The following is a 23,016-nucleotide window of genomic DNA, read 5'->3' on the forward strand; positions in this document are numbered from 1 at the left end:
AGACATAGAAAGGTAAAACTAAGAAGCAGTGCACAGAGTGAGAGGTGAGACCAGTTGCATGTTGGCAATGGGAGAAGGGGGAGAGACCAGTAAGATGAATGGAAGAAGTGTGGAGAGAGACAGAGTGAGAAGGAGGGCGAGGAAGGGAAGAGAGAGGAGGCAGCAGAGTGAGGTGATGCCATTGAAAGAAAAGAGACAAAACAACCAGGTTCCTTGGGAAGTCTCTGAGGGAGAGTTAGATACGGCGGAAACCTTAGTGTAAGGGATAGATCCAGACAGTGAGGGTCACCTGGCAATAGTCTACCAATATTTGATATTCATTGTGAGGAATAGGGAAGCCTGGGCTACAGAGGTGGGGGCCAACCTGGACATTGAGGTAAGCTGCAGGGACCATTCCTAATCGGGGAACCCCAGTTGGTTTGCAAATACCTATTTATTTTCTAATATACTTTTTAAAAGTAGCCATTGTTGGCAGATTCTTGGAACAGAGTGGCAATGTTTTGACATCATGTCCTTGTTGAGTCTGGTGAGTTTTGTTCTCTCTACATGGCATATGGTCATGTCATATAAAGGTTTCAGTTATGCTTCCAATGCATTGTTATGGTCCATTTAGTGACTTGCATCCTGCTTTTGAGGATTCAACCTGCTGGATCCCGAATTCCTCAACACCACTGAGATCCAGCCTAGAGCCCGCTTTCACCTCCATTGTGTGTAGCATTATTATTTTTATTATTAATATTATGATTTCTAGGGCATTCATTCAGTGTGGACCCAGCTTTGGGAAGAAACAGGGTGCTTTACAAGTCATAGGGGGGAAGAACGTGCTGAGGGAAGCAGATCGCAAATAATTGATACAAGGGAGCGCAGAGCTGACAGTAGGTGAGGGGGAAGGCTGGCAATTTGGCAGCAATAGATGTGCATTCAACCAGATGGGAAACGGGAGGAGCAGATCACACAGTCTCAGGTTATGTGGGGAGTGTAGCAGGTGTGGACATGGGTGTTAAGGAGGAGCCATTTCTTGAAGAGGAGGGTCTTGAGTGCCTTCCTGAAATGTAGACATGAGTAAAGGTCAAGGGGAGGCTCACTTTCCCCTCCTCTGGCAGTCATCTCCCGCCACTGTGCAGCTGCAAACTGCAGGACCACTTGCTTATGGTAATTTCATCTTCTCTTTAGTTTTTTTTAATCCGGAGCGGAGTCGTACAATGCTAGCCCTGTCGCAGATGTGAGTTTGCCAGGCATACCACTTGCATGGAGCCGTTTGGGTCCTCTCCTTTGTCCTCCTCTGCCTGGGACAGGTATTCCTAGTCAGCACATTGTATTCTCCCCCCCTCTTGCTTTAGTTTGGGCTGCCACTGCTGCTGGATGGCTGTCTGCTGTGCTGTTCAGCATGGATTTTGTTTTTGTTTTTAAAATGGCAGTCACCACGTGTTTGATACTGCAGACATGTGGTAACAGTAATTACTAATGACTGCATGGAGTAATTGTTTTGCATGCAGTCTTTGCAGCGTTTATCCAGGTGTGTGCTTAAGTGTCTGTTTTTGCAGCAGTCCTTTTGTAATTAGGCAGTATTACCCCGATTACCATATAGAGTCATTTGTTCTTGGATATCTACACATGTTTAAGGTGTCAGTTGAATTGCCGAGTAGTAGTGAATTCTCTGCAAAGATCTTTAGGAAGGCATCTAGTCTGGGGCTATGGTTAATTGCTTTAGCAAGCTTTGGTGACGTCATCATGGGCAGTGTCAGCTGATTCCACGGAAGTGCGGAACTTTGTTGGGAAGCCATAGCAGTCAACTGATAAGGCTTTGTGCAGTAGATTATCTTGAGTGTCAGAAGATGCGAAACCAAAAAGCAAAATGTGTGGGTCATTCGAGAGTTTCATGCCCGTCTCGGCCTTAATAATGAGGGCATAGATACCAGCATCAAATTTGTATTTGATTTTGATAAAGTGCAAACCTAGCAAGCAGGGAATATAGCTAAGTACAAATGTATGATCCATTCAATGCACGTGACAGTGGAGATGTGGCCTTCATGGGGGATGACCGACATGTTGACTGGAGCTCTCTGGCGTCATGTTCATGCTGGCAAACTGCTTGGACAGCACTTTTTTCAGTTCTTTCCTCAATTATAGTGGTGTCAGATCCAAGTAGAGGCGGGTGGGATGGTCCTTCACAGAGCCGGGCATGGCAGGAGAAGGCCTGCATGCTGGTCTTTTCCTTCTGCCATTGTTTGGTGTCTGGAGCTACAGAAGTGCAGCTTCTGGAATTTCCTCAGAGAGGAGTACCTTTTTAGTTAGGTAGGGCAGTGCTTGAGCCATTATTGCCTTGAATGTAATGCTGCCAGTTTTACGGATGATCTGGCCTGGTATAGGCATTCCGTGTAGTTGCCTTGAGCGTGGGGGGTATATAGTCAAACCTTCTCATGTCATGGTTATTTATGCTGTGGTATCTTGCACTGCTTTGAGTGGTACAAGGGAGGAAGCTGGGACATGCATCGCCCCCTTCATCTGGGTGTCATAATACCATTGAATGAACACCGGTCCTGGGTGCCCTAAAACCGGTACATGAACACCGCTCCTAAAGTGAGGGGTGGAAGGAAGGGTTTTAGTTTGCATAATAGTTCTAGTTGATGGCAGGCTTTTTTTGGTGATGTGCTTTTATAATGACAAGTTGCTGTTGAGGGTAAAGCCCAGTGGTTTGCCGCTTGGCTAGATTAGGCACGAACCCTTCAAATTCATTTGTATGAGTGTTTTTCTTCTCTAGGTTGACAAGGAGCACAAACTCAGTTTTGGTGGGATTGAGTTTTGTGTATGTGCTCACCATCTACGCATGGATGGGCACTAGAGCGTGTTTTAGTGGTGTGATGTTTTCTATGTGGTTGACCTTTAGGTATTTGGGCAGCATAATGATGTATGTCAATGCAGATGATTACTAGGAGAGCTGCTAAAGGCCCCATGTATCACTTGGATGCACTTGTGATAGGATTCGCAATTGAGAAACCCATACCGAATTTGACGGTGTGAGAACTTGAGACTACCCACCAGAACTGCCTGGTGTCATGTCAATGATGGCACACACAAATTCCATTTGTGTGGTGAGAAGTGTAGGTAATGTTTAGTTTATTTTATTTGCTTATATATGTTGTGGGTTCGATAGTGTTGAATGATGCAGAGTTCAATTAGTATTGGCAGACATGCATCCCTTTTGTTCATGAAGTATAATGCTTTGTCAACTGCCTGTAGGGTTGCTGTTGCAGTACTGCACCTTGGCGTAATCTCAGATTCATAGTCCTACAGCAGCATGTGTTGGTGTATTTGTTCTTGTAGATGTAGGGAAGCTGTTTTGCAATGTTCTTCACTCAGTTGGGTGATTGCGCATACGTTTTCAACGTCATCTGGGACCAGATTTTCTTTCACGATGTTTTAGTGACGAGGAGAAGTCCCATGTCAGAGATGATTTTGAGAAGGAGTTAGAGAGCCTGGCTCTAGATTGACTTGGTGATGGAGGTGGGCAGGGTATCAGCCTCATATGTAATAGGCTTGAGAGATGAGGTCACACTATTGAGTTTGATTGGTGAGATGGTTCTGAAATGGTCCCATTCCTATACTTTCCTTCTGCGAACTGAGGCAGGAGCTTGGTAGCGGGTGACTTTATTGTGAATTTATCCAGATTTTTGAGATTTTGTCAAGACAGATGTTATTTGTGGTGTCACATTTTTCCCCACTCATTGGGGCAATCAGGGAGCCCTAGACTGGGTTGAAGCAGTGGCCAATGGCCTGAAAGAGCTCTGCTTTTGTTTGCAACCTCGGTTATTCTTGTGAACAGTATGCTGTTTCATATTTCTATGAGGGGGCAAAGTAGGGGGCATTATTGTTTCAGTGTGGGGAGTTGGGTGGTGATTTGTTTTTGCGCCATAGTTTCTCTGCTTGATATATAGCACACTTGATCTCTGTGAGTACCAGTGGGTGAATGGATTAGTTCTGACCCAGCACTGTTTCCTTGGCCTGTTGAGGTCAACGAGAATAGTCATAATGTGGTCAGAAGTGGTGAGGAAGAAGGTTTACGACTCTCTGTGTGCCAATGTTGGCTGTTAAGCAGCAGCGGCTTGCCTCCAAAGCTTCTAAGGAGAAATCTTCAAAGTTGCAATTGGCAATGCAGGTAGGTGGCTGTTGCCTTTGGTTGGTCTGGATTTCTCTGGACAGGTAAGGTTGATGCATATGGCAGTATGGTCCAACCAGTCCATTTCAATGAGGCTGCAAATTTGTATGTATGGGGAGGAGGGCAAGACCATGTTCAAGCATGTTGCCCTTTACTTGAGTAGGGTCTGTGACATGCTGTGAGATGTTAAGTGTGTTGATGAAGTTCAATAGGAACCCTTTAGCAAGTTCAATAGGACTTGTTTGTCGTAGTGAGCTGTGGTGTGTTGGAGGATGGAGTCACCAAAAAGGATGTTGTTTCAGTTGTTAATTTATGCATTATCAAGTTGGTGATCTCGTCCAGGAAGCTGTAGATGTGACCCGGGGCCAGCGGATCAGATGAACAGTCACAGCTCGTGTAGGTAGGAGGGGTAGGTGACATATGAAGTGCAGCGTGGTGATGGAGAGGGGCGGTATCCTGCAAATTGAAGGGCCACGTTGTACAAATGTCTGTTGCCCTCAACACTCCACCACTTTCTCTAAGACTTCAGTACAATTTTTGTGATTTAAGAAGCAGCTAAAAACCTACTTCCTGTTTAAAAAATATTTCCTTTTACATAGCTATAGTCTTGCTTAAATTACTAAATACCTCTCATGTTCATGCCATTCCGTGCTTCAATGCATTAGGCTCTTCAGTGCTTTAGAAATAAAAATAACCATCAAATAGCAGGGTACTGCACCTGACCGAACTCACTCCTCTTAATTGTTGGAGGTCGGAGATCTGTCCAATATATAAGATATCTGGGGTTAATAAATAAAGACAGCCAGATCCCAGGTCGCGGGTCTATGTGATATGGCTGCATCATGAATGTTATAGTTATTTATAGAGTGCAACCTACATCCGAAAGCATCATGGAGCTGGGGTGGAAATGAAACAGTCATAGGCAACAAATGGCAGAGCAACCATTAAAATCGATGAGTTTTAAGACCTTGTCAAAAAAGCAGTTGGTTATCAATAGCACAAAGGGTACGAGGACGCTTATTCAAGAGCCAAGCGGATGCCACTGAGAAGGCACAGCAGCCAGTTCTGGTATGATGAAATCTGGTCACTTCGACCAGAAAATCAGACACAGAATGTAGTGGTCTAGAGGGAATATGGTGACAAAATGGATTCTAAATATTCGGCGACCAGGGCACAAAAGTCCTGATGAACCAAGCACAGTGACTTACATTCAAAACTCTGCCCAACTGGGAGCCAGTCGGGACTACATAGGGTAGGGGAAATATGTTCGTGGGACAAAAGTCCAGAGACTACTCTGGTGGCCGAGTTCTGTAACACTTGCAGCTGGTTGTGAAGATAGGCAGGATGAGGCAATAAAAATGTGTTACAGTAATCCAGCGTGCCAAAAATAAGAGGCAACGACAGGAGCCCGAAGAGAGGAGGGTAAAAAAGAAAGAACATTCTGTAGGAGCTTAAATTGACACATAGAGCTAACCTGTGCCACCACAGACAATGAGGCTGACATTTTAACTCCCAAGTCCTTTACTACAGTGACAGGTTTTGGAAAAGGACCTAGGGAGGGAGTCCAAAACTGAGGTGTCCAAAAGGAGGCAGCTGAAGGTGGACCAATTACAAGAACCATTGTTTTGTCGCCGTTCAGTTTGAGCCAATTATTGCTCATCCAGTCGTCGATAGATTTCAGGCAGGTTCTAAGATTTACTGTCATCTCAGACTGGGTGAGATTGAGAGGTACCACAATCTATGTATCGTTCGCATACGTGTAACAGCGGAAACAATAGACTGGATCTGCTTAGCCAATGGCTGAACATAGGAATTGAAAAGGATGGGAGAAAGGGCAGAGCCATGGAGGATCTCAAAGGTAATAGACGCCGCAGAAGATTGAAAACGAGGCAGTGACAGAGACTGAGAGCAGTCAGCTAAGAAAGAGTGAAGCCATGCCAACACAGGTCCGGAAATACCAGCTACTTTGAGCCTGTCCAGCAAGATGGAGTGGTCAATGGTATCGAATGCAGTCAACAAATCAAATAGAATCACAGCACAGATACAGCCCTGGTCGGAGAGTTACAGGTCATCAACTACCAAGACTAGTACCGGTTTGGTGCCACGGCCAGGCCGGAATACGGATTTAAAGGCATCAAGAAAACAGGAGTCGGGGGCGTGGCCAACTGGCGACCGATGAAGACGTGAGCCCGTAGAGCTCCCGAAGCCGCCAGCTACATCCTGAAATATCCTGCGAATTTGGGCTAATCCAGCCCCAAAAAAGGTTCCTACAGGGTGGCGGAACCCTAGTAGGAACGATATCTGCAACTGGAGCTGATTCCGAAGCGCCAATCCCGAGATATCGGCATTTAGAAGGAGAAGCAATCGGCGCCAAACGGAAATCAAAATGGCCGACAGAGACACAATCTAGACCCACAGGCGCTGCCTCTCGTGGAAATCGAAAGAAACTCGTCTGAAATTGGGAGGGGCCCATCCAGCAGATCCGACGCCAACCATCGCTGGGGACTCAGCCGCCCAAGCTATCAGTGCTGACCCCCCCACTCCCCGCGGTCCTTGCTGGGACGCCCATCTATCGGAATGACCACCGGCTTCGCCGAGGCCTGCAACAACAACGTACTTTGCGGGACCAGCACGACAGACCAAGCAGAGCAGGCGCTCCGATCCTTCGTAGAGCGCCTGCCGACAGCAGCAACGGCCGCTGCGGTGCCGAACGAAGCCTGGTGAGCGGTATACGGCGGAACCGGTAAGGAGGAAGGGGAGGAGGGGAGACGCGATCCTGAGACACCGAAACTTAGCAAACGGCACCCCGGGCTTACCGTCCGCCAGCCCGCCTACGCTTCCCCGACCTCTGCCAAGAATAACGGGGGGAAACCCAAGAGCAGCACCCCCCCACACACCGGACATGGGCAAAGATAGGCTTAGAAGAACTGGAACCCAGAACACAATGGAACAATACACAACGCCTGCCCCGACATCTTCCACGGCCCAGAATAGAACCGATGAATCACCAGACCCTGAGGCCGACATATCCCTTAGGGACGTGATGAATGCTATCTCCAATTCTCGATCTGCTATGGAAGTCAAAATGGATAGCATCTGTACGGAGGTCTCTCTGCTGCGCCATGACCTGCAGAAATTATCATCTCGTACAGGGGAGGCGGAGGCGCGCATATCAGTGGCAGAAGACAATGTGAGAGGCATGGGCCAGCAAATGAATGCAGCACTAGGTCGCATTAAACTACTGGAGGAGAGGGTGGAAGAGGGAGAGGGCCGATCGAGAAGAAATAATATCCGCATCCTCGGCCTGCCAGAGAAAGAAGAAGGACCCAGCATGGAGCTGTTCCTCGAACAATGGCTCGCCGATTTATTCGCTCCTAAATCTCTCTCAAACTTCTTCTCAATTGAACGGGCACACCGGATACCAACTGGCAGACCAACTCCCGGAGCACCGCCACGAGCGATAATAGCCAAGATCCTAAATTACAGAGATCGCGACGCGATACTCCACATGGCAAGGACGAATGGAGCCATGACCTATAACGGCTCCAGGATAGCCTTCTTCCCCGACTTCACCAAAGAGGTACAAAGAGCAAGGCAATCCTTTGACACTCTCAAAAAGAGATTACAAGGGCTGAATGTGAAATATGGTCTGCTATTCCCAGCCCAGCTAAAAATCTTTCATAAGGGCACTACTGTGCATTTCACTGATCCAAGAGAGGCATGGAGCTGGGCGGAACGCAACCTAGAAGGTGAATGGGGCCCATGGAGAAGACAGGAAAACCGTAGAAATAGACCCCGACCAAACAGGCCACCAAATGAGCCGCCACAGCAACCGATGGAAGAAATACCACAGAATGCCGACGCCTAAACACAACCGACAAACATACGGAGGCACGAGCAGGAAAGAACACTACTCAGAACGGCTGGCGGCTGCGTTAAGACACATCACGCAAGCCACCCCCCCGATTGCAATCGGTATAGAACAGACCCTGCAATCACCCGCCGTGGTACCACCAACCCACGGCGGCCTAAGCAAGTTACGGACTCTTCACTACGGCACCTCCACCGCCACAGTGACAAGAGATACCCCAAGTTCAACGGTTTGATTAAGTTTGGTTGTGTGGGCGACAGATGCTTCAGTTGGGGAAGGAGTATAGGGAGGGGGGTAAGTTGGGATTTGTTCACGTTCTATGCTGGCAACAAGGAAAGCACGGCTTAGACAAGCACGCTGAAATGGGAAGACAACAGGGCAGCCCAAACACCGATAGCGCAGGACTCCTCTCGTCTAAACTGCTACCAATGGCACAGACATACGAACAAGATAAGAAATGAGTGCGAAAGGGACAGACACCAAAAAACTTAACATCATGACATGGAATGTCAATGGCCTGGGAAGCAGTATCAAGAGAAGACTAGTAACACAATACCTGAATCGAAACAACCCGGATCTAATACTGCTTACTGAGACACATTTGGCCGGCACAAGATGCCAATTTTTCAAAAGAACCAAATACCGTACAGCAATACATGCAGGTTTCTCAATGGGCTCGAGAGGTGTGCTTATATTAATACACAAAAGAATCCCTATAGAGATATCCAACATAACCCAGGACACCGGAGGGAGATTTGTCCACATAAATGGAACGCTATGGAATCAAACCATTGCCATACTGGCGGTCTATGCTCCCCCGGCGCTCACAAATACCTTACTCGACGACATCACACCGATCATAGCCAACAACACCGCGGATATACTAGTTGTAGGTGGAGACTTCAATGATGTAATGGACATTAATCTAGATCGTACACATATCAGGGGGAGAAATCCGATGATACCGACGAAATTAGCCATCTTTGCCACAGCATTGGGACTGAAGGATGCATGGAGGGATCTGCACCAGATGGAGAAACAATACTCTTTCCATTCAGGCGCGCATGCATCGTTGTCTAGACTAGACTACTTCTTCCTCCCTGGTGTAGACATACATAAAGTAACGGAGGCAACACTCCAGCCCAGGGGGATCTCGGACCACTCACCGCTGAAGATCCTACTCGAAACAGAACGACCCAGGCCTCCACTGACTTGGCGCCTGAACTCGTATTACTTAGGGTTCAAAGAGTTAGTAGAAAAGATGCAGGAAGCCACTGTCTCATATTTCGAAACAAACCAGGACTCGATAGAGGACCTAGGAACCATATGGGAGGCGTACAAAGCAACCCTGAGAGGGGTAGTACTGAGCTGGACTGCTGCACACAAAAAAGCGCACAGGAAGGAGGTTGAAGACGCTGAAACAGAGGTCAGAAACGCTGAAGTGCGATATATAAACACAGGCGCATCAGATGACAACAGAGCCCTACAAGCGACACAAAAGAAGCTGCATGATGTCACACTTACCTGTGCGAAACAGGCACACAGGACAATGCGTACCAGGCTATACGAGACTGGAGACAAGGCCGGCAAAATGCTGGCGTGGCTGGAAAAAAGAGAGGAGGGTCAACACCAGATAAGATGCATCACTACCAGGAATGCAGAACAGACCTATACCGACTCAAGCATTGCTGAAACCTTTGCAGAGTACTATGAGGCATTGTACGCTCCCCCGACGACTGCACTGGATCCCAGCATCCTGGACACACTCACCATTCCACACCTAAGCGATACGCAAAGAGCGAGTTTGGAAACAGAGATTACAGAGGAAGAACTGTCGACAGCCCTATCCCAACTCCAAAATGGGAAAACCCCAGGGCCTAACGGCTTCCCAGTGGAAGCTTGGAAAAAGATCGGCAATGAGCACATAGTACCACAGATGCATAAAATGTTCCTATATGCCAAAGGTAGAGGAATTCTGCCCCCGGACCTGAGAAAGGCCACTATAGTGGTGATACATAAGGAAGGCAAACCAGCAAACATATGCAGCTCCTACAGGCCGATCTCACTTATAAACATAGAAGCTAAGATACTGGCCAAGATACTGGCTAACAGGCTCCAGACAATCATACACACCCTTATCCATCCAGACCAATGTGGCTTTATGCCACGGAGATCCACACGAATGAATATCCACAGGCTACATGCCGCCATTGAGAAGTCTCCATCGCTGCGGGATGCACTAGCACTCCTCGCGATTGATTTCGAAAAAGCCTTCGATTCAGTCCACTGGGAGGCCTTGTGGAGCATTATGGGTAAAATGGGGTTGGGTGAGCAATTCATAGGCTGGGTCAAGCTGCTCTACAACACACCGACAGCTGAGATAAGGGTAAACGGGTGGACATCACGTAGTATTAACCTGGGTAAAGGGACCAGGCAGGGCTGTCCCCTTTCGGCAATGCTATTTGCACTGGCAATCGAGCCCCTGGCAATAATGCTGAGAGAATCACAGTTGTGGAAGGGGTTCCGGTGGGCCCGAGATTGGGAGGATAGGGTTTCCCTCTATGCCGACGATTTACTGATCTACATGAGTGATCCACTAGTATCATACCCCATCGTCACCCAAATACTAAATAGATACGGAGCATTTAGTGGTCTACGGGTAAACTATAACAAATCCATCCTTTTTCCGATCCAAGGAACTGATACGACAGCTCTACACAATTGCCCATATAGAGTAGAAACCGAGCATTTCAGATATCTTGGGGTACAGGTTGCGACGGACCTCACGCAATATGTTCCCCAAAATCTCCATCCAATCAGAGATAGATTCGCGAATGATGTGAAACACTGGATGACCCTACCCCTCACCCTGCTAGGAAGGGCGGCAATGTTTAAAATGCTCACTCTGCCACGATTCGTGTACATCCTCCAAAACGCCCCACTGTATGTACCCAAGATAGAATTCCTAAAAATAGATGAGACTCTCAGAAAGCTCCTCTGGGGTGGAGGGCATCCACGGATCGCGCTCAAAACCCTACAACGTTCCGCATGGGAAGGAGGTATAGGACTGCCCCACCTACAAACATATTATTGGGCAGCCCAGATGCCGGTGATAAATGATATCCTGCATAACAACCCTGAACTACCACACATTAAAGCGGATAGCCAGATGAGTGCCGGGCTCACCCCATTAGAGACCCTCTACAATAGTAGGGTACGCATGATCCCCAACACGATTAGAGCACATAGAACGCAAATATGGCTAGATGCACACAAGCACCTGGGATGGGATGGGAAACTCACGCTGGCACAGCCCCTATGGCGTAACAAACGTCTGCCGGAGCTAAGTAAAATCCCGAAATGGGCGACCTGGGAATCAGCTGGGATAACAAGGCTAGCAGACATAATACAAGATGGAGCAATAATACCATTCCAGACCCTGCAGGACAAATTCAACCTACCCCCCACAGAACACTTCCATTACAGACAAATACATCACGCACTTATCACATGTGAGATCGACCCACCGAACATTCCAGATTGCACACCAATTGAGAGAAACATCGTGGTAGATCGTATCGATAATAAAATAACCTCCACAATGTACAATGCAATAGCCTCTTTCGCCACAACGGAACTTACAGATCTGAAAGCAAAATGGGAAAGAGATGTGGGACCAATACAACCGGAAGAATGGATCAAAGCACTCATGTATCCGAGGGAAATTGCCATCTCGGCTAGAATCAGATTGATCCAACTCAAAATTCTACACAGGGTATACTATCCGAGAGAAGCTTTACATCAATGGGGGAGAGCAACTGATCCCAACTGTCTAAGGTGCCAACAGGCGAGGGGGACCTTTTTTCACATCTTGTGGGAATGCCCACGAATCCAAATTTTCTGGCAGAAATGTTGTGACAGGTTATCGGCAGTCATCGGCCGACGAATGCCCATGGACCCCAAATTGCTATTACTAGGGATGGATGACGACCTAGACATCCCCCGATATGAGAGACTCATGCTGGCAACAACCACGGGACTCATAAAGAGGAATCTGGCCCAATTGTGGGGCTCACCCTTATCCCCTCAATGTGACCAATGGATAACAGACGTGGATATCTGTGTGCAAATGGAAATGAGAATATACACTACCAGAGGGTGCCCAGGGAAAGCACGCAAGATCTGGCAAAAATGGGAAGACACGTAGGGCTCTGCGAACTCATGAATAGACTTGACAGGGAAAGCACGCAAGATCTGGCAAAAATGGGAAGACACGTAGGGATCTGCGAACCCATGAATAGACTTGATAAACGTTTGGAGTCCTGCGAAGACTCATCTGCACAATGTATAATTTGGACGCCTAGTAACCCATTTCATGAAGGACCTAAAACTCTGAAACTTGCAATGTGCATGAAGAGCTGTGCTTAGTGATTGCCTGTATGCCCGAGCGATGACTTGTTATTAACTTGTATGTATATGTTTACGTTTATAAAATAAATAAAATATGTTATTAAAAAAAAAAAAGAAAACAGGAGTCTTCAAGAAAAGAACTTAGTAAAGAGGTAGCCAAGGATTCTAGTATTTTCATCAGGAAGGGAATGAGAGAAATGGGATGGTAATTGGCAGAAGAAGCGTATCAAGGGAGTGATATTTTAGGAAGGGGATTACTAAGGCTTGTTTCAGGGCAGAGGGGAATAAAGCCAGTAGCTATTGAATCATTAGTGGCAGAGGTAACCAAAAGGGCAATTTAAGGCATGTATTATTTCAAAACAGAAAGGGGAATCGACTGATGTCTGGGCATTTACCAATGTTAGATTGCATGTCTGTCGCAGGGGGTGAAGATTGTGCGGTGGACAATAGAATAGATGTTAGTTTATGTCAATGATAGGATTGAATTCACCATGATTGGGGTTTTTATTTTTCTCTAACTAACTTAGACCACCAAGCGAGTGCATTTAGATATGATTGCAGATCCACCAAACAAAGCAATAAGTGTCCTTGCAAAGAAGCATGAAATAATGTGCTGAATCCACTTAGTCATAATCCACAAGAGCGTTTTGTCTAATCAAATATTGCTTTTCTCTGATCAATTTGGTTTATTCATTTATACAATCAAATATAAACAACTTGTGGATTGTGTGTTGCCTTCACCTTGAGTTATAAGAATCAGAGCGAGTGATAAATGATAGTAGCATCTACATCTGTTTCCTGCAAGTGGCCAAGTCTTTGGGAATGAAGATTATGATTACAACTGAAAAGAAAAACAAAACAGAGCTTTAAAGAAACTAGATGATAAAAATACATGTGTACAAAACATAAGCAAACAATCAGAACAAGAAAAGTGAAAGCAACATAGTGTTGCTTGGCTTCTAGGAGTAATGGCATATTGGTCATCGGAACCATTGTAAGAACGGGAGCAATATTGGGAAGATAAGGCTAAAGGCAAAGGAGTGTGGGTAATCATCATGGTGAGAACACTCAAAATTGTAGTTAATTCCTAAACACCACAATCATAGAAGAAATGCCAATTGTTGTAGTTTACCTGAATGACTCCAGTGTAATTTAGCAGCTTACAGTACCTAAGGCCCACAAGATTAGTGGTGACACTAGGATGTGGATGTGGATGTTCGCGGACTCTGCATTTAGGCGGTCAATTACCATTAAAAAGCCCTAGATAATGCTGTAGTCCTTATGGGTAATAGGGAAAGCAAAACTACCCATCATTATAGTTTGTAGAAGTTTACTTAGGAAAACCCGAGAGTACCAAATAAAAAGAAGCATGGATTATTGCATAGATAACGTGTATTAATAATGTTCACAGTAGGCATGTCACTCTGAAGCTAAAAGCGCAGTGTTCCCCCCCTAATAATCTGAACATCCACATGTTTGCTAGAGCCTTGACTTTGGGGTGAACCCCTTGAAAAGGCGATTCACATAATTTTATATGCAAGTGTGATGACATTTGAGTGAGGGGTCTTTCCAGTGGTTGCATCATTGAATAAACCATTCATATTGCTCTAACACATGATTTCCAAGTAAGCAAATGGGATATTGTTCATTATTCAATTGAAATGGGGCAGTGCATATTTGTTTCTTTAGAATTTACCATTAATATATAGAGTTGCAAACACTGATTAATTATTATTATTTGACAGGACATGGCTGAGTGTAAGAAGGCACCTTGTTAAAGCCTGGATTTCATGCTAAATGTCAAATGCATAGAATAATTCAACACCCTTGAGCTCATTTCGTTAGGGCCGTTACGTAAGAAACAATGCATAAAAGCATTGTGTAAGGTTTTTACACATGTTTCTTATGTCACGTCCCATGTTTAGTTTGAGCTATAATTATATTATATATATAAGTGTCACTTGAGACACCTATAAAGGCCCAAACTATTTCATCCAAATACTGATTCTTGTATACATAGGGAGAAGGGCTTCTGATGAGGGGCACGCGCAAATGATATTTGAGGAGGAGTACACTGTTGTTTGGCTATGAGACCACCCATCCTTGTCCATTGCCTTGCTAATCCCTGTGGCAATTCCCACCCATGCCTGCCTGTCTCCACCCAAATGTTGTCCACAAAGGAACTCTTTGAGGTCTGAGCTCTCCCATGGTGGCGACTATGTTGGATACTTACATAGTTATTTACTTCCTAAATTGGATATAATAATGAAGATTATTTCACAAAAGAAGTAATCTGCTGTTTTAAAAAAATGTGTCTAGAACTGCAGCAGATAATTGTATTATCTTACTATGTGCTTGATGTATTTACTTATTCATACAATTCTTTGCACCAAAGGAAACAATCATTTTCAAAAAAGCCAGATGTGAGTTTCCGCTGCCTCCATTCCTCTCTGCATTTCCATGCTGGTTCAAATGCTGGGGATCCTTATGTGGTCTGCTGACTTCATGCACTAGCAAAAAGCAGATGGACCCCATAGGGATCCATTGTAAACGCTGACTGCCAATGTGTACATGACAGATGGCGTATACTTCCTTTGCATGGCAGAGTACAAAAGTGGAGGGCAAAAGGTGGCTTACAATCGTGTTTTGCCCTGCACAAATGCACTCCGACGTGCAAATGACCAGAGTTCAGCGGCGGGGACCTGCCTACGTGCATGCTTACATGGAACCAGTCTCTGCCACCAAATTACATCGCTGAATACAATTATCTCCCCTTAGTTTATTTTCTCTTGCTTACATGTTGTTTTGGAGTTCTGTTTTGTCTTTTATTGGCAGTTGAGTTGGATAATGATAGCATTGCATTTCTTTCCAGGTTCAAAGCTTTATGAGAGGTTGGCTCTGCCGCAGAAAATGGAAGACAATTGTCCAAGACTACATTTGTTCTCCCCATGCAGAAAGCATGAGGAAGAGGAACCAGATAGTGTTTAACATGGTGGAGGCTGAAGCAGAGTATGTGCATCAGCTTTATGTTCTCGTGAACTGCTTTCTCCGACCCTTGAGAATGGCTGCAAGTTCCAAGAAGCCTCCCATCACTCATGACGATGTTAGCAGTGTGTTCCTCAATAGGTACAGTGTTTGGGTTTCCTTTTCCTTATTTTATGTTGTTTGATTGTGAAACCGGCGTTAGGTTTTTATTTTTATCGTCATTATTTATTTAAATAATTATCTTTTGTGGGACTGACTGACCTGCTTGTTTTGGTTTGAATGGTTGGTACTTTGTACCACATTTCGTAATACTGGCCTCTTTTAAATTGCCCCTAACTCAGCCATAAAGGGGCGACCTCGCATTAGCATGCACTATTGCTGCTTCACACGATTGACTGCTCTTTAGCCATCTTTATTATGTAGTCAGCTGAAAAGGAGGGTTGTATTTTTCCATCTATCCCATCTCCACTATACACTTGAAGCATTGCATCACTTTGTACTATATCCCTCACACACAGTCTGTGCCTGTCCTTTAACGCACTCTAAGTTTATTCTATCGCGTTGGCCAGCCTAACATTAGTGCCACAGTTAAATGTGGCTGCATCTGAGCCCATTACTTCTGGTTTTTGTTTCTGGTGAATCTTTGTGGTGCTTGCCTACATAAATGCTGAAACCATTGTTACAGTAGAGAGAGGGGAGGGGGCTTCTTAACTGACAATATCCAGTTGACATAGCACTCAGAAAGTAATTTTTGTGTGCTCTTACGCCACACAAATGCTGAAACCATTGTTGCAGAAGAGTTAGCGGAGCGGTCATGAAATTAGAATATCTGGTTGGCATAGTGAAAAGAGGGTGCCAAAAAGCGAAATAGCCCCCTGACTGGTATTTGTCAAAAAAGAGACAACACAGAGTGATTGTGGTATGCAAAATGCAAGGTAACCAGTTTATTGCAATAGACTGGGGAAAAAGCAAGATCAAAAGCCAAGCTCTCACTCAAACATTCTCCAACGTTTGAACAGACAACAGGAGTTTATATAGTACAAATGAGTCATTCTGATGTCATCATGAGCACTGAGTTATAAAATCGTATCGCTTCTGGTCATTGGCTCCCTCTACTAAGCTACATGTGGAACCCTGCAAGTGCAGAACTAGGGATTGGACAATCGTTATCTAAGATCGCACCCATGAACCTTCCCTTAAAAAGTGTGTTACTCATCACATTTGATTGTTGGTAGGCCCTGAATTACTTCTGCAGTGAAAATAAAAAAAATACGTGCTCATTGGTTACAATGTGCCCAACCTATCCCTGAACTGGCTGCATGATGACATGTTTATGTAGATAAGAGAGAGAGAGAGACAAGTGTATCACCTTATTTTAATTAAATCAAATAGCCCATATTACCTCCTCTGTCCTGAGTCACCAGTCTCAAGGACATGTTTCTCGCAACAGTGATTGCAATCCTGCTCTTGACACTTTTATGAATCATTATTTCTTGAGTCATCCTGCTTTTACCCTGCTAAGATTTCATGGCAGCAATTAGTTGTTTTTTCTTTAGTCGCATCTTGCGTCCTTCTGTCATGCCCAGCCGATTGTGGAACCATTAATCTTGCAACTCATTCTGACTTCCTGGGATGCCCAGTTCATCCTATAAACTTGAAATGGTCTGCCGTGTCCTTGTAACTCAATTTATCTCGCCAGCTGAACGCACACAATAATATCTTGTTACGCCATGCAACCCTCCCTATGAAGTCTTTGGGCCTTCACATTCCTTGGTGGCAGTTCCCATATAGCTTTCTACAGCATTTCCCCTGAATTAAATATTTGTTGGAGCATGCTTAACTGGGCTTTCCTTAAAGCTGCAAAACTGAATTCTCTGCTGGTGCAAAAAATGGCAACTGCTTGTCACTTTTCTGTTCCTCTGCAGGACACATTTGTTCTGCATTTATTTGCTATCTACCGAGCCCCGGGGGATGCTTGGCATATAACATTTCTACATTTGGGTACGCTGCAACCCCATCCCTACCTATTAGTTATCCTACTTGTGTAGTGAGACCCTATCTTGGTACACGCCTCCCTGTTACCTATTCTACTCTATTTAGAAACACACTAATTGGGCAAGCTAATGCCTCATCTGTCCCTACTTGTGTAGCTAAACTAACTATTCTTTGTGCCAGCTGCATTTCCAGGAGAATTTAAAGTGCAGTTTCTGTTTTTTCTGGGAAAGGCAGGGGGCATCTGCTTTCTAGTCAACAATTGCCCCACTACAATAGCAACCACCAATGCCATGCCAGGAAATTGTCAAATTAGTAAAGTTTATTTTTCTAAACTCCTCCGCCGTACTACACAATGAGGTGTTCCCTAACAATATTTGCTCCAATCTGAAGCTTTGTGAGAAGCAAGTCGGGTGCCACTCTTTCCATTTCCTAGCTCTACAGTCATTTGCTGGGTTATCATATTGGGCAACATTGGGCTATGCCCCCCCCCACAATTGGGCTACTAAAACCCCATGTGTGCAGGAAATTATAGGCAGATTGTGGGGTTTTGGGGCTATTTTGAGCTTTTTCCAACAGCAGATCTGTTTTTCTAGTCCTCCGAGGGCTGCCTTGTTATTCATGTCTTTTGTTGTGAAGCCTTAATTTCTCTACTGACACCCACCCACCCCCACTCGCTCTACCCCATCCACCCACCACACCTCTTGCATTGTCCTTTGAAACGTTGCAGTCTGGTTCCTAAAAAATGCCCACATTTATTTGCTTTAACAATGCTTGTTTTTAGTTATGAGCGAGCAGTTGTATGTTTTTAAGTTCACATATGTTACTAGAGACAGCAGACTTCCAGCATTTCATGACCGTGTCACAGATGCCAACATGAATTGTGTCTGTTTTCACTCTTTTTGCCACGTGTGCCCACATTGTGGGTTTTGCCGTTTTTCCCTATTGGAATACTGCATGATGAAAGTGCATCTGACTCATGAAGTATTCTGAGGGTCGGGCATGGGGTATGACTGTACAGCCAACAAGGCTTTAAATTCATGCCATTAGGGCTTTTAACCCTTTGGATTTATGTATGATGTTTTGTGAATTAAAACAAATAATTGAGAATGGGAATGGTATGAATGTGTCAGAAGTGGATGGGTGGAGAATATGGTATGTCCAGTGTGAATTTTCACAGCATGAGCCTCTTTAAAGATTAAGCTATGTAAGGCGCTTGCTCTTAATTGAAGGTGTTTTGTACAATATTGCTCAGAATCCAGTATGCTCACTGAGATGATGTGAAAAAGTAAGTAGACATCAGCTCAAATAGCATGTTGGCAAGTAATGGTCAAAGAGAAGCATGACTTTGAAATAATATCAAGTTAGGCTTGCAAGATTTACTAATGTTGTACTTCAACCTTCCTATTTTGTCCTATTTTTACTATATAATTGCCAGTTCTCTTTATCTCCTGTTAGTCTGCTTCTTTCTCTTGTGCTTCATTCGTCTTGTGCTTCTCAAGCTCCCATGATATTCTTGCTTTGCTGTATGTATTTTTGTGTGGGTTGTTTTCTTTCTCCCTCTTTATTTTATTTATCCTCTTGACATTAACTCTATTACAATCCATGTTTATTTTTGTTTAAATCTTTCCCTTTTATTTGGTGTTGCCTTCCTCATATGTTTCCCCTTAGGTCTCATTATTGCTGCATTGCCTGTCGGTTAATACACCACATTTTCATTCTTGTTTTGCACTATTGAAGGATTTACAGGTTGTCAGTTTATCTATGTTCTTTTTTACACTTCACATAGGTCATTCAGCCTACGCCAATACATTTACAAATGACAATTAAGATTGCTACCTGGAATGTCAAAGAATGAAATCATCCCACAAATGCCATAAAGTCATTTCTCAGCTTACTAAATTTAAAGTCAAATTTGCCTTACTTCAAGAGACTCATTTGGACTCTGATAATGAAAATAAGAAAATGAAAGCTTCCTGGTTTGGACATACTCTCTTTTCTAATGCTTTAGATTAACAGGGAGGTTTCCATTTTGATCAATAAACATATTGCTTTTTCTTTAATCAACCGAGAAAAGGACGCTGGATTGTCAACAATTTACCAGTAACCTTGGTAAATGTTTATGGTGCCACAGCACCTGATGCCCTTTTCTGGTCAAATTTGAAACTGAAACTTTTACAAAAAATCTCTGATCGACTTATTATTTGTGGAGACTTTAAGTATTTGACTTCACTTTAGAAATATTTTCTAAATATGTAAGATAACCTCAGTTTGATTAATTATTGGCGATTTCTGTCGCCCCCATGTTAATGATTATACATTTTTTTACCTCACCAATCCCTATATAGAATAGATGACATATTTATTAATCCGTCATTAGTATCCTCCTTAATCAACTTTGAAATTGGCTCTGTTACCATCTCTGAGCATGCCCTGTTGTTACTACATTAGAATGGATACACATCCCCAGACTTATAACAAGATGGAAATTCATTTGCTTTCTCCTAAAAAATGTCACTTTTATTGAAAAAAACAAATAATTTTACTAAAGATTTCTTTGACACAATCGCCAGAACATAATTCCGTTCACAACAATTGCTTTTTAAAGCAGCTTTGCGTGGGCTTATTACCCAATTAGCAGAATCTAAAAAACGGCAAGCTCAATCATTATCCAACAAATTATTGACATATTATTGACTTCCGTTAAAAAACATGAAACATCTCATTATAGCAACTAACATGCCAAAAAATCTCATGAGTAAACATATTGAATTTAACAAACTATGTACTAATAAAGCTGCCAATTCCCTACTTGGCTCCAAATTTACATTTCATAGTGTATCAAATAAAGCAGGTAAAATCCTGGTTGCTTATTTAAAAAAAAAAAAGAATAATTGTTCATTACATCTATTACTAGAACTGATGGTAGAAGATTGACTGAAGAAAATGATATCAGTAAGGCTTTCCTTGGTCTCAATTCCAATTTATATGCCATTAAAGTATCTGAAATCCAATCCTTTTTCAGAAGAAAAATCCTATAGATCCTATTGATCTGTCTTCCCTTAATAATCCCATCTCTTTACTATAAATTAAGCAGGCCATCTTGGATCTTAAACCTGGAAAAGCACTGGCCACTGATTGGTATTGTATTGATTTCTATAAGACGTTTATAGACTTTGTCTCTCCCAAGCTTTCAGAATTTTATGCCCACTTTGTTGAGAGTAGTAATAGCTCTGGTTCCTTTGGTGAAGCTCTCCTTATACTATTTCCCAAACTTAATAAAGACCCCTCTTTTGTTAAAAAGTATAGGCCATTTTCCCAAATTAATTCAGATTCCAAAATGTTCGCTAAAATGTCAAGCTAAACGAATTGAAGTCTTCCTTCCCAAACTCATTCATATCGATCAATCTGGTTTTATTAAAGATTGCTACTCTTCCTTCAACACTAGATAACCCTTTAATGTTTTGTCTCATTCCCAGAAATCAAATGACTCCTTAGCTCTTCTTGCATTAGATGCGGAAAAAGCTTTTGATTGAGTGTCCTGGTCATTTATGTTGCAATCCTTAAAGTGACATGTTTTTTCTCCCTATTTCATTAACCTATTTCATTAACCACGTCCGAGTTCTTTACTCTACTCCCTCCACCCGAATTCTCACTAATAACTACTTTCTCCTTCTTTTCAAATTATGAAAGATACACGCCAAGGTTGCCCGCTTCCTCCTTTACTTTTCGACTTAGCCCTTGATATGAACATAATGGGTATTCCTTTAGGTAATATTGAATCTAAAATCTCTGCCCAGGTGAATGACACCTTACTATACTTATCTAATCTTGCCTCTTATATTCTGAACAATCTCTACTAGAGGGAAATTCTCTCTATTATCTGGGTACAAATTAAACTTGACAAAATATTTTGTATTTGTATTTATTTGGGTTTTATATACCGCCTTAAGACAAGGCGCTGTACAGAGAATCAAAACAGTACAAAAAATGAATATTAATGAAAGCAGACTACCATATCACCCAAGGGGAAGCAAATGGGACTTCAACGACTTATGAAATAGAGAATAAACAGAAATGGAGCGAAGAGAATACGGAAGAGCATTACAGTGTAGAGGAGCCAAGGGAAAAAAAGACTGAAAATGCGATTGAGCTCAGGGGGGGCGTGGAACTACCAGAATAAATTGAGAAGAACAATGAAGAGAACGAGAGGTAGTGTAAAATTAATCCAAGGAAGTGAAATAGTTAGTTGCAAGACCATAGAGAGTTTTGAAGACAAGACATGGAAAGTTACATTTAAGTTGGGATTGAAAAGCTACCCAACTGAGAGTAGAAAGAGAAGATGAAATAGTCACGAGAAGAGAAGAGACAAAGAAGACAAATAGAAGCATGAAAACATATTTCAGAGGAGCAAGTCGAGTAAGTGGAAGGCCAAAGAGAGCAATAGAGCAATAGAAAAGTTGTGAGAAAATAAAAGAAGACATTAACATTTTAGTGGCTTCAAAAGTCAGAAAGGGACCAGTTTTCCGAATATTATATAAATGGAAGCGACAGGCGCATGTGGACAAGGAAATGTGGTGCTTAAAGGAGAGAGCAGAATCAAAATAGATTCCCAGATTACAAGCAGTAGAGGAAATAGAAAGCTGAGATGAGGGAAATGAATTAAAAGAAGGAGGTGTACGAAAAGGAATAATGTTAGCAGGAAAGAAAATAACCTCCGATTTGGAGCATTGAGTGCAATATAATTAGCTGACATCCAATATTTAATAGCTAATAGACAAGTGGACAATCTATGGTGGACATCAGAGGGAAAAGAAGAAAAGGACAGAAAATGATGAGTATAAACATGGTGTGAAAGACCAAATGAAGAAATAAGCCCAGCAAGAGGAGAGGTGTAAAGAGAAAACAAAAATTACCCAAAACAGACTCTTGTGTAACGCCATAGGCAAGCAGGAGTGTGTTGGATTATGCTCCGGCCCAAGAAACAGAAAATATTGACACTCACTTTGCAACCTAGGAGGAACTTTAGACAAATGGAGAACACAATGCTTTGACCCTACTACACTCCTACAGACTGAGAGGCATCCTCCAAAATAAATGGCCTAAATTCCCACAGGCTCCCAACCCACACCCGGCCTAGTGCTACATCGCAGAGTCCCCTCGGAAACTAGTATTCACAATTTAAAAATTGATCAGAAAGGGGAAAAGCATAAAGACCCAAAGGTACAAAGACGCATGGGTAACAGATCTTGGGGAACCTTTGAGCGAGAACCAGTGGAAAACCATCTGCATGCAGATCCGCTACATATCCCTACACTCCTGATACAGGCTGATTCTTTATAAATTTCTCCACCGGATCTACTGCTCCCACGCTGCCTTGAGTACATTTTTTCCTGACAGATCCTCGAACTGTAAGAGGTGTGGCGAACAAACAGCAGATATTTTTTCATGTTGCTTGGGTCTGCCCCCGCATCAGATCTTTTTGGAAGGACATAGAAGATGCAATGATAGGCATGTTACCCCCCTGCCCCCGAGAGAGTACTCTCCGAAACTCTGGCTATTGGCCCTGATTGAAGGAGGTCATCGCACTGAAAAGAAACTC

The 23,016-nt window shown here is 43.6% G+C and overlaps 1 protein-coding gene across 3 annotated transcripts in view; it reads left to right on the forward strand.

Moving 5' to 3' along the window:
• The window catches only part of RASGRF2 (Ras protein specific guanine nucleotide releasing factor 2), a 2,380,666-nt gene that overhangs the window by 836,175 nt on the left and 1,521,475 nt on the right, over window positions 1-23,016 (forward strand). For all 3 annotated transcript variants that reach the window (XM_069627555.1, XM_069627554.1, XM_069627556.1), the window contains exon 5: window positions 15,310-15,563. In XM_069627555.1, coding sequence (XP_069483656.1) covers window positions 15,310-15,563 — 254 coding nt within the window. The remainder of the gene's footprint in view (window positions 1-15,309; window positions 15,564-23,016) is intronic.

The sequence above is a fragment of the Ambystoma mexicanum genome, chromosome 6p, assembly GCF_040938575.1.
Source record: "Ambystoma mexicanum isolate Mex_15411 chromosome 6p, UKY_AmexF1_1, whole genome shotgun sequence".
In the NCBI taxonomy this organism is placed as follows: Eukaryota; Metazoa; Chordata; class Amphibia; order Caudata; family Ambystomatidae; genus Ambystoma; species Ambystoma mexicanum.